The 16578-nt window shown below is 34.0% G+C and overlaps 1 protein-coding gene across 1 annotated transcript; it reads left to right on the top strand.

The window, feature by feature from the left end:
• Positions 1-418: 418 nt before the first annotated feature.
• Positions 419-15832, top strand: LOC147077155 (uncharacterized). The gene is made up of 5 exons (XM_085941011.1): positions 419-563; positions 6001-6182; positions 8608-8742; positions 10166-10709; positions 15810-15832. The coding sequence occupies exons 1-5, from the start codon at positions 419-421 to the stop codon at positions 15830-15832; spliced, it is 1029 nt and encodes a 342-aa protein (XP_085797137.1).
• The last annotated feature ends 746 nt before the right edge of the window (positions 15833-16578 follow it).

Genomic DNA, 16578 nt, shown 5'->3' with positions numbered 1-16578 from the left:
AATGACACATACCGGTGAAAGGCGATTTCAATGTGATGTGTGTTTAAAAAAATTCACACGAAATGATATTCTCAAGAGACATAAAACTTCTCATACTGGTGAAAAATCACATCAATGCGACGTGTGTTTCAAAAAATTCATTCGAATAGAATATCTTACGAAACATAAAATGATACATACCAGTGAAAGGCTATATCAATGTGATGTGTGTTTAAAAAAATTCACACGAAATGATATTCTCAAGAGACATAAAATGATTCATACTGGTAAAAAATCACATCAATGCGACGTGTGTTTTATAAAATTCCTGAAAATTAATACACTTAAAATACATCAATTGACACATGTTAAAAAACCACACCAATGCAACGTGTGTTTTAAAAATTTCATAGGAATTGATGTTCTCATTAAACATGAAATGATACATACTGCTGAAAAACCGTATCAATGCGATGTGTGTTTAAAAAAATTTCTGAGATCTAATCACCTAAAAACGCATAAAATGGCACATTTTGGTGAAAAACCACATCAATGCGATGTATGTTCTAAAAAATTTCTACGACGTGATAATCTCAACACACATAAAAAGATACATACTGGTGAAAAACCACTTCTATGCGATGTGTGTTCTAAAAAATTCTTACGACTTACTGATTTCAAGCATCATAAAATGACGCATACTGGTGAAAAACCACATCAATGCGATATTTGTCCTAAAAAATTTGTGCGATATAATCGTCTTAAAACACATAAAATGACACATATTGGTGAAAACCCACAACAATCCGTCGTGTAATTTTATAAATTTATACGAAATGTTTATCTCTTAAGATAACAATGACACACTCGTGAAAAATACGATGCGTGTTATTGCAGGTTCATGTACATTTATATTCTCAAAAGACATAAAAAATATGATGCATACCTTTAAAAGACATCAATGCGATGTGTATAACAAAATATTTTTCTTATTTTATGTTGAATAACTACATTTTTATTGACTATTATTTTAACTATTTTTTATTGAATTATATTCTTTATACCACTTTACGAACTTTAACTAAGCTACATCGTATATGTAACCTAAGTTTGTTAATACTTTGTCAGGATTATCTATGAATATATACATTCTTGTTATTTATCTATTAAAATCAGACCACTCCATCATACAACAGTTAGTAGCGTGTATCGATTTAAAAAAAAATGTCTAATGTAATGGTTAGGTAACCACCTCCTAATCCCCAGTTTTATTGTTACCAGACAATCAATAAGCAATTACAGATCATAAGAGACGGTGTTACAAAGAACATTCAGTTGGATTTCGATAGCGGGCGTGAGTGGGCTTCTAATAGCTTTCAGTCGCTTAAGTGATTGACTCAATAGATACAGACTCATTCAGAATCTATCATTATCATTCATACACCCTCACATATAATCCATAAACTGTGTCACAAAGTGAAAAGTGTACCAACCGGGTGACCCAAAACAACAATCACGCGCGAGCGAAAGTTGAAACCAGACCACGCAGCCATCATACATCATCACAAAGGTCAGTGTCTCCGACCTCCTCATCCTCCCCCAAAATAATTACAGTCCACTTAGAAAGCTCAACCATGTACTATTAACCAATATGAGACACTTATAGATGTTGTATATAGTTGTTTGTTCAGAAGGTTGCTTGTGTGTGACATGTGCTGATGCAGGTAGATTGAGACATTCAGTGATTATTAGATTTATTCCAGGTTCAAATAAAGTTCGATACACGGCACATTATAATGACAGTATTATTGATAAAAGTTTGAGTGTGAGATTTAAGGCTATACCTCAGCTGAGGCATGGTCTAAAAAGATCGTGACTAGGCGATGCGCGGATTGTGCAAATGACGCGAGCCAAACGAAATATAATTTGTCATAAAAATCCAGCATGCGTCCATTTAATGTTATGTTTATTGTTATATTACTAATAATAATAGTATAGTAAGTAATAATAGTAGCGGCCGAAATTACGTCCCAAATAGTGTTTAAAATTATTTGCCGTTTCACTTATGTACGCTCTTAAATTATACTTTTGGAATTTAGTTATTAAAAAAGGGAACGGACTATCGGCGCGTGTAGACTATCTTTTGGGAGTCCGACAACTGTGACAGCTGTAATTTCCTGTTCGCATTATTGTCTTACGCTACATAAATGGGCATAGACAATAATGCGTCAGTTGTGGGGTATATTGAAACCTCTACACAATACCGGGCGTTGGTTCTATACTGATGTCCACCGTAGAATATTTGGACGGCCTAAACATTTGCCTGATCCAATAGTCTCTTGAATAAACGAACCGTGTGCTCAAATTCCTTAATTGGTTAAAATAATTATTATATTCAGGAATAAAGCTGTGATTACATGATGATGCACGTCGCGCACATTAAATGAAGTCACAATATGCTGCCGATACAGAAAAAAGTATAAAGTCGTTTTTATTGGTGTTTACAGTGTTATCAGACTGATGCTGCCATCCCGTAGCATATTTTGAACCTTTCAATGAACATTGTCAGTCAGCAAAATCTGCCGAAATCACCATAACAACAATTAGTTCACGTCACGTGTACCTCACTGCATCGACACCCGCATGACTCAATGAATGTTTTTTTATTTTTTCCTATATGCATACAAATTTTCGACTCGTGTCAAAATCGAATGTTTTCTGTTTTTAGCGGTTGGAACTGTGTATTTTGCAAAGAATGTTGTCTTTTATCTATAGTATGCAAGGTTGAGTTCTGTTCAAAATATTATTTATTTAAGTAATTTTCACGTACGCATACTTAGAAACTGTTAAAATAATTGAAATTAGGATGAATAATGAATAATAATAAAAATATATTACAGTTGGGACTCTCCATCATTGAATTTACGGAGTTAGTGATCGTTTAAAATATTCTGCAAAATGGCGAAACTATAGACTAAATTTGTCGCCGTGGCAGTACGCGACGTGCGACGTGATTATTAATAATATAAGCATAGCTTAAGTCACGTCATATTATGTTTTCGAACCTGTCAATATAAGACGTGGATGGAATAACCCGATAAGGTGGTATGAAAGATAATGAACGAGATCTTCCGTTTAAAAAAATTGTATATGTTAGAATATAAGATTGTAAATAAAAGTAATTACAAATGTATAAAGAATGTAATTAAAAATGTGTTAGTATTAAGAATAAAAATGTACGTCGCTCGTAAGAGTTTATAATAATGTTATAGTGTGTGTGAAAGAGGTGGAAGATTGATTGTGCTGTGCTCTGAGAGATCGTGATGGCAAATGATATTTTATAATCTGTAAACAATGTTAGATTTAAGTTTTCGTATACGATGTTATAGCTTCGCAATTTGAGCTTATCTTTATATTATTCTTATCAAGTGTTAGTAAAAAGTACAGTGAATGTCTGTCAATGCGTTTGATAAAGATATGATTTATCGCTCTCAAATTTATTTCTAACGGATATTGTTGTCTGAGAATGCCATGCGTAAAAGTGCGGCCACACCGGCAACAAGTCGCGCGACAACTCGTTTAATTTTACGATAATTATCATAATTGCTTAAGAAATTTTACGATAATTATCATGCTTATCGTAAAATTTAAATAGTTGTCGCGCGACTTGTTTTCGGTGTGGACCCGGCATTATATGAACGTTTGTTTTATATTATGCTTACGTAATCAAAATAACTTTACAATTTAGTTTACATTCAATCTTATATCTTGATAAAACGCATGGACTGCATTCACTGTATTAAACCATACCGTAACAAATTATTGTCTAAAATATAATCTGTCATTTATATGTATTATATTAATTAGCTTCTAATAAAATCAGTTTAAATATAAAAGGTGTTTATATGTAAATGATCCTGCTGTGCCATCAGTGACGTTCTTAGACAAAATGCCGCCCATAGACAGTGTCAAAATGCCACATTTTTTTATAAAGTACTTTTTATCATCCTTTCGTGACTCCAATATCTAAGAAATGTGTTGTATGGATACATTACTAACAAGATATACCACTAAATCTAAATGCCATCCCTGCTTCAATAGACAATATTGCGAGGCTACGGTTTCAGATAGGTACAGTTAAAAATACACCTGACAACTTCCAAAACTCGCTAGTGACTGGCAAACATATTCAGATACATTTTAAATTAGGTGTACACGTGTCATTGCTGTTCACGAAGAACGTGATGTCCAAGGAACACGGAAGTAAACTAAACATCGTGAACCCAACAAAAAAGTTTCTGTTAAAACTATGATATATATTAATACTAACTATTAAACTATTATTAAGTATATTTTTGTAATGGAAAGATTTTTCCGTTATTACTAAGATTAGGTATTACTATTTCTATATATACCCAATGATTCGCTTCGATTTGCCGCCCTTTGGGTAGCTGCCGCCCCCAAGCGACGCTCAATCTACCTACCCCCACGGGACGTCACTGCGTGCCATGACACTGCATTTAAAATAATTATCTTCACATTTTCTTTTACCTTTATTACCTTTATGAACTCATGTGCTAATGAGTCCTTCGTGTCTGGCATTTTTTTTTTGGTGAGAGAGACATACGGGGATTGGCATCACATTATATTGACAAAAGTATAAAATTTATAACACAATTTTTTTTTTTTATAATTCCGCGCAGAATTATGTTTTATTACAATTGGGCATGAACAAGCATTGGTCTTATTACTTTGATTTTTCATTTAAAGGGGTCTTAGATTAAGCACGATACTTACGTTATTATAGGAGTTGATCTCACGGTATTCGCTTTTATTAAGGTAGGATAGTTTTTGTTCGATTAATTTTTAACACGAGAACACTAAGGAGGTACACTTTTATAATATCGAGACGGGTGGAGTTTACTTTGTACTAGGCAAATCAATTTCAATAGTAGTCAATCCAAATTCATCATCGTTCACTGAAGCAGGCCCCCAGGCCAAGATCTTTGGCGGGCCCACCTACCTATCGCTGAGGTTACGTGCTCTAATATTGTGTTTCCTAATATAGTTATCATTTAAGCATATCAATGATTATATAGGTGTCACATCAAATTGCAACACACAACCACATATTTAAAATATTTAACAACTCTGAAACAAAGCAGCGCCGCGACTTTTTTACTATTAATTAAATAATATGAAAAGTGCATTAGTAAAGTAATCAAGAACTCAGTAAATAGATTTTTGTTTGCTTCAATATATCTGGCACAGAAATCATTTAAAAGTGGAAACATGTCGAACTTATTTTTTTTGAATTTTTTTTTTCCAAATCTCCAATTTTTTATGAATGCCTTTTTAAATCAGAGAATGTATTAGTGGTCCTTGCATTGATTTATTCAACCATTTTTTTTTAATTTCAACCAAATAGACAAGTTTAACAACAAAATTATCGTTCCTAAACAAATTTTCCTCAAATTTCAACATTATGATTTGACCCTTTTATTTAAATTATTCACGAGATAACCAGCGAACTTCACAACAATATAGAAGTGAGGTATTATAAAATTAGTCTCCATATTTTCAGACAGGTTTGCAAACAACCTTTTATAGGACTGTTTTTTATGTAGTATTTAACTAGCGGCCGTTTTATAAACTATGAATTTGCAAACTGAAAACCTGTGGCTACATTAATACCTAATTGTGTACAACTTTTCACGCCTCCCTTTGCAATACTCCGCGCCTCCCCAGGGAGGCACCAGGTTGGAAATCGCTGTATTAAGTATTATCTGTGGATTTTATAAGCCACGAAAAGACGAACATGTTCATTCATACAAAATAATAAATTATCCCTCTTAAGATTATAAATGATTAGTAAATAGTTAAATTGTTATTAATCGCAGTTTAGGTTAGATTCTAATTTATACTATTATTACCCACTGGCAATACTATTAACATTTATTATCTTTGGTAAATTGGCTATTGTCACGGCTGCCACGTAACCGTCGTCGCTTGTGACTGTAGCGATAAATCTTACACATTTATCATTAAATAGCAGAATGGATATAAAACGTGAACCAGCCGACGATGCATCTGAAACAGAAGGTCCTCATTGGTCTGGTGTGGCCAAAACGCATCCAAGCATCCCGGATTCCCATGACTTTATCAAGAAAGAGGATGCCAACGACACCAGTTGTAACTCAATGGTAAGTTGTTTGTCAAATGCACTTTTTCGATAAATTTTTGCCATTGCCAACCCATTGCCGACTCAAGTAGAAAGCTGATACATTCACAACGACTGGTCTTACTTTTTTCGCCCCTCCCGCTGTTGTCTACGGATGACCTGTCATTGCCTGTCTTTGTCTATAGAGTGCACATACTGACGCATCTGTTGTGTTCACACAGGGAATGGTTTGATTTGGATATATGAGTTACATGATAAATAATACACTTACATTAACACATCTACAAATGTAATGCATAGATCAATGCTACATATTTTTAGGAAATCGATATCACCATCGGTTTTTGTGTTAAGGACTTGTCTGACTTTGACAGCTGATGAATAACAGAAATGTATATTATTTATAAATAACACTGATAGTGAATATATTTGATTTAAGAATTTTTTATAATTCAATTTAAAACGAGAAAGGGCTAATCAATATGTCAAGCAATCTGGTATCTGATTTTGACGGCTGAAAAGTGGGCCACTCGTTGCTTGTGAAAAAAGTTATGCTCAGGCTTTATTAATCTAAGCATTGCGGTGGTCAATCTCTAACAGAAGTCGGCCACACGTGCCAATCATGGAGGTTATTCAGCCCAGACGATCTTTCTGATCTTTCCTTAAACAATAACTTGGATAATGCTGTATCTACGTTTGTATTCTCATAATGTGGCCGAGTTAATATAGTTTTCTGGTTTAAGTTAGTGTAAGAGAAGTCCATGCCGAAATACTTTTGCCCGCAAACAAATTGTTTAGGATTTCACTAATAATTATAGTAAACAACTTTATTGCACACAGTGTTTTTCGAAATGCTTATCGTAATTCACAAACATTTGTTTAAAACTTAATTCATGTTTTAAAATTGTTGTTGAATTACACACAGTGTAGAAAATCCAATTAGTACCTAATAAAAATGTGACTATGCAGCGCCATCTCTAGATTAATAAAGCTTGAGCACGTCTTTTTGCACAAGCAACGAGTGGGCCACTGTTCAGCTGTCAAAATCAGATCCTAGATTGCTTGACATATTGATTCGCCCTTTCTCGTTTCAAATTCAATTATAAAATATTCTCAAATCAAATATATTATGAACTATCAGTGTTAAGTATGTTTAAATATAATTTACATTCCTGTTATTCATCAGCTGTCAAAGTCAGACTAGTCTTCACACAAAAGCGGTCGTAATATCAATTTCCAAAAAATATGTAGCATTGATCTAGGTATGCATTACATTATTGTAGAAGGTGTGTTAATGCTAGTGTATTATTTATCATATGTATCTCATATATCCAAATCAAACCATTCCCTGTGTGAACACGACAGACTCGTCAGTATGTACACTCTATAGAACAATGACTGGTAATGACTGGTCATCCATAGAAAACAACGGGAGGGGCGGCAAGGTAGGACCAGTCGTTGAGAATGTATCGGCTTTCTACTTGAGTCGGCAATGGACTATGTCAAACAACACTTCACGAGATCACGCCTCTTACAATAATTAGCAGGGGAAAAGTAAACATATCCCACAATTGCGTGTTTGCATAATATGCAACATATTATGTTTTTAAACCGCGGCGAAATACAAAGAAAACATTGTAATTTCATTACATTTCGACGTACAACAGTTTACCGTTAGCTCAGTGAACTATATCCATATAGTATTGACATTAATAAAAACCAATGCGGTCTTCGCGGACCATTGCAGACAGTAATACCCCGTTTACACGTGCAAGGATGTATTGTGCACAGTAAGAAAATGTATGGGGAAACATGTATTATCCTGCAGTTGGCAAGATTGCGTGCATAAAGCAAACAAGATTAGAAGATTCCAAATTGTTATGATTTATTACGCGCAAGTAAGATTATTTTCAATCTGCGCCTGCGCAGTAAAGTGATAGGGGCGAACATGCCGTTAAAAAAACGAACTACACATTTTGAGCTCCAATTTTCAATACGTCCTGTCAAAAAGTACCATAAAATGACAACCTTACGTCTCGCTTACTCTTGAAGAATGAGATTGGAGCACTTTTACGTGTAAACAGTTATTGTCAAGACAGTTTAAAATAAGCACAAATGCCGACAGTAATTCCATGCATGTGTACAGGCGCTATAATGTACCAATACTCCGGGCTTCATATCCAGCGAGGTTACAATACATTTATGTGATTTTGTGTAAGCTTGGGTAAGCTAAGCTTTCACATCTTTTACTAATAATTATACTATTGTTTTACTACACTACCGTCATTGGGCCTTGTGGCTTAGAGTGTTACAAACGGATAACTATGGTACGGCTAACTGTATACGTATATATTTCCAGATTCCAGCCGAAACCACATGGAAAATTTATTTTATAATTATAGGTATACTTGACTAGTGTTACACATTATTTGTTTATTCTTTTACAGATTCTTTCGACAGACCTGTCCAATATAAAGTCGGAGATTGAAGGCGTTTTTATCAAAGATGAAATACGTCAATTCAGTTATGATAACCCCCCCGTAGCTGGATGCTCCTACTCGGAATACAGGCCACTGAATCAGGTTATTTTGAGTCTTATATATATATTTTAAATAATTGACAATCCTTTGCTATGTTGTTGACCTATCATTAGTATTATAAAAAATCATTTTTCATTATTCATCAACATAATCAGCTGGGGCGATCCGCTGTTAGATGAAGGCCTTCCCAAACTCCCCCCACTGTTATTGATACCTATTTCTTTACTGCCACTTACATCCACCGAACTTTATGAGTGCATCTCGTATGGCATTCTCATGGACGTTTATCGCCCCTCGCATACTACTGCATGACGGCATTTTTCCAGCGGTTGTCCACTCGCCGAGCGACATGCCCGGTACATTTCTCAGACACCTCTAACCCATCGCGTACTTTTGTGTGCTTCTCCATTGGTTTTTTTGTGATCTTTCTGCGTCATGCCCAACATGTCATTTCCATGTCACGTTGCGCTACTTGTAATATTGAGATTTCTCTTACATTAAGAGACCATGTGTCATATGCATACCTACAGGAGTTTTTTTAACACACTTCGGTTGAACACTTAAGACGCTTAACACACAGTGGGGAGTTATCGTTTGAAGATAATATTTAGGCGCCTAAATGCACTTCATCTCACAGTGAGTTCGTCATACATACCACCGTCAATTGTAGTTTGTTGTTTTAGTCTTGGGATGTTGCTTCTGGGACACTTTCAGCACGAATATGAAGAGCGCCTAACGTTCGTTACGCCATGGTATAAGCCTGCATAACGGGTAAGGAGACGTAGTGGTTGCTGGAGGGAAAACAAGTTATTGGTGTGAAACAATCAGAAACACACTCAGGCTTTGAGAAAATCGCATAAATATGTTGTGTCCTCACCGGATCGGACCCGGAGCTCCCGGAGAAAGACCTTCGTCTTATGCACTGAACCTTGAAAGCCGCTTCGTCAAAACTGACTTGTTTACACGCACATAGCCATGGATTTACCTACTATTTGCACTGTGTTTTACAACGTTTTTATTAGGTCGTATTCTTCTTTGTCCGGTGGTTGTTTATCCGGTACAAATCTTGCAATCGATTTTTAACTAACTTCCCGACTAGCTAGACATTTGAAACTTTAAGAATATATCAGAACACGATGCCAATGCATTTTTACATAGCCATCTTTAAGTAGAATTGAAATTATTTTTAGATAATTCTGTTTTGTAAGAAAAGTTATTTCGACACCATTATTGGTTGCTAAGCGGATGGTCCTAGCAACTTAATTATTAATATATACGTGCGTTACTATGGAAATTAAAATGACATTTCAGTATTATTTCTATCAAGTACATTTTTTTTGATCGCTTAAGCTAGCAAGTCAAGTTTATATGATTCAACCGAAAATTTAAAAACGTTGTATATAAAAAGTCTTTTTATCTTGTAATTATTTTGTTTATACTAATATTTTATTACAATTGCCCGCAGGTACTCCTTAAAATAAAATGTGAAATGAAAACAGATTTTAATATCAGTGACAATAAAACGGATTTGAAGACAACAAAAATGACTGAAGACCACAAAAATAATTTGGAATTGTCTCAAAGTGACTACAAAGGATTAGACGTTAAAGGCAATCAGTTAGACCTGGCGTATACTCAAATTGAACTACACGACCAAGACATTAAAAAGGAAATGAAGCTCGTAATCGAAAAAGAAATCTGCCTGAAATTAAATAGAGGTTCTTTTTATGACAGAAATTTTGTGTGTGACGTGTGTTTTACTTTTTTCCCTACGATAGGTATTATGAAACACCACAAAATTGCACATAGTAATAGTAAAAGTAAATTTAAGCGTTTAAAAGAAAGCAACAATTTATTAAACCCATCTCAATTAAACATGCATGGGTCTGTTAAAAGTGTTGAAAAACTCTTTAAGTGCGAAGAATGCGATTACATATTCAAATCCCTGAGTTCTTTAAAGACACATAAATTTCTTCATAGCACCGAAAAACCATTTAAGTGTACACTATGTGATTACAAATGCAAATCCGCGCGTTATTTAAATATACATAAATTGGTTCATAGTAGTGAAAAGCCTTTCATTTGCAGTTTGTGCGATTATACTGCAAGTCGTTTGAATAATTTAAAAGCACATGAATTGAGTCATAGCAATGAAAAACCGTACACGTGCAGTGTTTGTAATGACAAATTCAAAACTATGACTACTTTAAAAAAACACTCCCTTATTCATAATGATGTAAAACCATTTAAATGTACTTTATGTGAATTTAAATGCAGAACGGCACGTTACTTAGAAAGACATATAATGACACACACCGGAGAAAACCCTTTTGTTTGCATGTTATGTGATTATAAATGCAAATCAGCAGAGAAACTAAAAACACATAACATGAGCCATAACGGAGAAAAACCTTTTAGATGCAATATTTGTGACTACGGATGTACAGTTTCCGCAAGTTTAAAGAGACATAAACTAATCCATAGTGAAGAAAAACCGTTTAAGTGTAGTTTGTGCGATTTTAAATGCAAGGATATTAGTATACTAAATCGTCATAATAATGCAATTCATTGTACGAATACACCTTTAAGTTGCGATTTGTGTGATTTTAAATGTAAAACTGTAAGATATTTAAATGCCCATAAAATTGTTCATAGTAAAGAAAAGTCATTTGATTGCCATTTATGTGACTACAAAACTAAATCCGCAGAAAACCTTAAGAAACACAAATTGATTCATGTTGAAAAAAAATTTAGTTGCGGCTTGTGTAGTTTTAAATGCAACGGAGAAAGCCGTTTGCGTATACATGAAATGGCTCACAGTTCAAAAAAAACCTTCAAGTGTAGTTTATGCGATTACATCACTGTAAACGTTCATAATTTCCAGAGACATCAAATGATCCATAGTGGTGAAAAGCCGTTCAAGTGTAGTATTTGTGATTATCGTTGCTCCCAATCCAGCCACTTGAAGAAACACGAAAAGATTCATACTTAGTGAAAAAAACTGTGCGATGTTATTATTCTCTCGTATAGGGAATCCAATCCTAAGCCAAAATTCTGATCCCGGGATTTCGGGATTACAATTTGACAATCCCGGGATTGGCATTTTATTTCCATTGTTTATATAAAAAATTTATATTTACAAATAACATTGATAAAATCGATCAAAAATAAATCTAGTATAATTTATACTATTTAAGACATTTAATGTTAATATTGTATACGTTCAATCTTGGAAATACATAAGTTTAATGGAGTAAATAATATTGTAATATAAATAATAATGTGAATTTAATATGAGATTGGTGTTTCTGATAGTAAAGACTTAATGAAAAGGTTAGCGAGATTTAAAATAGTGAAGCAAATCATGGTGTACTTATGGCCTTTCCACTTCATAAATCTAATTAGACAGCCAAATATGAAACTGCAGTAAAACGTATGAGATCGTGGTGGAAATATTTTGTTAATAGTGCTAAGCATTGTTTTTTTTCCAATCTTTCTATTTTTTAATAATTTATGTGAAAAAATAGAATGAATCGGCAACTTAAACATGGATATAAATCAAACTTCATTCAAACTCAGTTTATTTCTAATGTAGTTATTTGTTATCAAAAGTATTTTTTCTGTTATATTTTTGTTTTTATTTTATTTTCCATAAAAATTGATAAAAAGATCAATCCCTAAAGTTTCGGGATTATGTTTATCAATCCCGGGATTCATAGGTATCGAAAATAGCTCGGGATCCCGGGATTGGAATCCCTACTCTCGTAGAACCGTGGTTATAACCGACGAAATATTATCATATCATCATCATCAGCCTGAATCTATCCACTGCTGGATGATGGCCTCGTCAAGCTGCTTCCACTTCTCTCCTGTGCATTGCGTTGCCACGTACTTCCGCACAACTTTATTATTTCATCGTTCCAGCGGCCTCTAGGTCTACCTTGCGGACGTTTTGTACTTCTTGGATACCACTGGATGACAAGATTTGTCCAACGATTGTCTCTTCTTCGAGCTATGTCTCCAGCCCATCTCCATTTAAGGCTTTTAATAAAATCTATTAAATCGCAAACCCTTGTCTGCTTCCTTATCCACTCATTCCTCTTTTTGTCCTTTCGCGTTATGCCCAGCATACACCTCTCCATACCATGTTGTGCTATTATATAATATATATTATATGTATATATATGGGAGCGATACCCAAGAGATGCAGGTTCGATTCCTGCGGGGTGTCTTACATTTTTCAAAAAGATTGTTTCTATTATATTTTCTTAGAAGTGTTTTAAAAATTATGTTTAAGTATATATTTTGATAGTGTCTACTTAGCGTATTTGTTGTGCTTCCGTGTAGTTTTATTTAATTTATCGTTTTGGAAGCATATTGGTTATATTCTCTTACACATTTCTTAGTTTTTCTGCTATGTTATGTTGTGAAAGTCTTGAATTTATAATTTGTAAAGTGTCCAATATGTCAAAAATAAATTAAATCGACTTTTTTTATTATTTAATTTTTATTATCATTTTCTAATGCTGATTTTATTTCTTTGTTTTTTTATACATTTTTAAAACTATTTTTTGTTTTCCATGTCATATTGTGGCTGTCTTAATTTTGTAATGAGTAATTTTCAGTTTATCTAAATATAATGATTGAAATTGATAATTTCTAGTTATTATTTATTTGTTTCCAACTTTTGACGTGACGCGAGCCGCTTTTGTATTAGAAACCTAACCTGCTTCCCCTACCACACTTCGATGAAGTAACCATGATCTCCACATCCTGAAACGTGCCCTCAGGCCACGATCTTTGGAGGGTGCCCCAGCCTATCGCTAAAGTTAAGGGCAGTCCAATGTTCTATAGTAGTATTCTCCCAATGGTATTCCATGACCCCTTTTTCCTGTTTCATGTAAACCATTTAAACCAATAGTATTATTGCCATTTTTTTACCTGAATGGGAATAGTGTTATATATAATTTTGTAATTGTGATTTTTGACGTCTCAATTACAAAATAAAGGGGTTTCTATAAAATAAAATAAAATAGTTAATAGTAAAGCATGAGCATGAGACAAGGAACCGCGTCGTAAAATTACCTGATCTTTTCCAAGCCGAACTCCGCTATCCGTCAGAAATCTCGCAACTGATAACTGTAATTTGAATTTAAAAAGGGATTACATGGCTGAAGGCTCGTGCAATCCAGGGTTTACGATATACATAATAAATTTCTAGGCGCCTCACGATCTCACGACCGTGAAAGATAATAAATATTTAACAGTGTGGAATATAGGAACAAATAAAATAAAAGAGCGATTTATACTTGACAGAAACTATATTATTATCACAGACAAGAACTTAAAAATACATTAAATGGATATTAAGCAGCTCGATACTGAAATTTGAAGTATTAACTTTAAATACAAGCGGCTAAGTTTGAAAAGAAATAAAGGAAGAATGGTGAATCAAATAAATAGTTTTAGAATACCCAAATTGGAACGATCAGAGACTCTTGACACGACGGCTGCATCGTGGTCCGTTAGGTGACGTCCATGATTAATATTGGGTATACCCAAACGGAGCACGACTGTTCTGGGCGGCAGCCAGAATGAAAAAGCCATGTTTTTATCGTCACTCCACGCGACCTGGCATTGTGTCCGGAAAATACCAACAGCGCTAACTTTGTCCACACGATTCGCGAAGATAGTTCGTCCAAAGACAAGTCGGTGTGACCAGTCGAATTAATGAATATTGTATGTAATGTTTATTTTAAATATAACAATAGGTATGGAAAGTATTTGTTTCATGGCACAGCAAATACAAATAACCCGAAAAAAAGTAATAATCTGTATTAAAGTGAATAAAATAAATCTTCCCAAAAGTAACATAAAAAAATATTAGGTATTTTATTAGCATATAACATATACCTACGTTGATTAAAAACAAAATTTAAGTAAGTTATAAAGATAATTTGGCAACATAATAATATTATAGTTCCATTGCACACAACCAAGTGCCTTATGAGTTCTTTCATGCACAGAGTCATAGAACTATTGAAATCTACATTCATTTTCAATCAACAACCTGACTAACATTCAGAATTTATTCCAGAGTTCCTAGTTTACTTGCTCATAAGAAAGCAGTTTGATCTTTGGTTATCTATTGCTTGATGAAATACTTCGATCGCTTGTTGATATGTGTTATAGTATCTTGCCTGTATTTGTAATAGTTTTCATATAAAGTTTTTTGGGGAATGGTACAACTGGGCGCCGCACTGTCGAATTAAATAAATAGATGTTCGTTAGCATTGTTTACAGAAAGAGGACGAGGAATTTTAATCAGTATCTATTTACTATTTAGTAGTTTTAATTCATTTCGCTCTTCACATATTGTTTTTTATTATTGAGGATTGAGAATTATCATGCCTGAGGCTTTTTTAAAAAATAAAAGAACTCGCTTCTCGTTGGAACATAAACGTAATATGCACGATTACAAATCATTATTTAAATTCTCACCAAGTATAAGATAATAATTTAAATATAAATTCCGACCATGTCCGATAGGATCATATTCGCTTCCACTGAGTAGAGGTTTGTATTAACAGATTTTGTTTTTTTACGAAAAATGGATGTCAGCCACTTGCTCAACCTATTAGGTCCATACCCTGACTCACACATAAATTGAAAAACAATATGTGTACTTGCCAGTCCCAGGATTCGAACCTGGGACCCACGGCGTGATAGTCCAACGCTTAAGCCGCGCGGCCACCGTGGGTGTTATTAAATTATTAAATATATATAATGATATTAAAAAATATATATTTTAAAAGAACCTTTATTTCACGAACGTTTATATATATTCAAATTTTATCGATTGCGTTGCACCCAATTGTACCGGCGCCAAATCGTCGTAGAACCGTTTTTTGATCTCTTATTATATTAAAAAAATACTTACATATAATTTTGAAATACTAATCTACGTGTTTATAGTTTATTATTACTGTATATCATAGTTTATGTAATTTTAATGTCGGAATCGATTTACATGCAAATGAGCAAACATCACATGTGTATGGTTTTTCATCAATTTCATTGATTTCATGCTTTTTCTTATGCTTTTTTAGCATTCGAGATGCCGCACAAGTAAATGAGCAAACATCACATGAGTACGGTTTTTGACCACTGTGTACTTCTTTATGTAATTTTAAATTATAAAGCGTCTTGCATGAATAAGAACAAATGTCGCAGTTAAACGGGGTTTCACCTGTATGAATCATTTTATGTATTCTAAGAGCGGATCTTTCAGTACATTTATATGGGCATACATCACATCCAAAAGGTCTTTCGCCAGTATGAGTTATTTTATGCTTTTTAAGAGCAGCTTGCACCTTGCATTTATATGAGCAAATATCGCATTCATAAGGTCTTTCACCAGTGTGTAACATTTTATGTAATTTGAGAGTAGTGCCGTTTGAGAATTTCGAAGAGCACACATCGCATTCGTATGGCTTTGCACCAGTATGTGTCATTTTATGTAATCTGATAGTAGAGGCATGCGAGAATTTAAAAGAGCATACATCACAGGTATATGGTTTCTCGCCCGTATGTTTAAATTTAATGTATTTTTAGAGCGCTGCGTGTCTTGCATGTATATGAGCATACATTACAGTTATACGGTTTTTCAATTTTAGGTAAGATTAAAAGTTTATCGCTTCTTTTCCGAACAACTTTTGAATTATGTAATGAAATTTCTTTCTTGATGTTTTGCTCAACGACAGTTATTTCAGATTGATTTTTTATCACGAGTTTGTGGACATCTTTCTGATTATCTAACTGCCAGCGACTGCTACTTGTACTAGGTAATGGTGTGCCATCGGTATTGTGATCTTCTGT

This window comes from Rhyacophila brunnea, unplaced genomic scaffold, assembly GCF_057557595.1.
Source record: "Rhyacophila brunnea isolate RB1 unplaced genomic scaffold, BYU_Rbru_1.0 scaffold_13, whole genome shotgun sequence".
Classification (NCBI taxonomy): Eukaryota; Metazoa; Arthropoda; class Insecta; order Trichoptera; family Rhyacophilidae; genus Rhyacophila; species Rhyacophila brunnea.
This window is presented reverse-complemented; position numbering and strand designations above follow the sequence as displayed.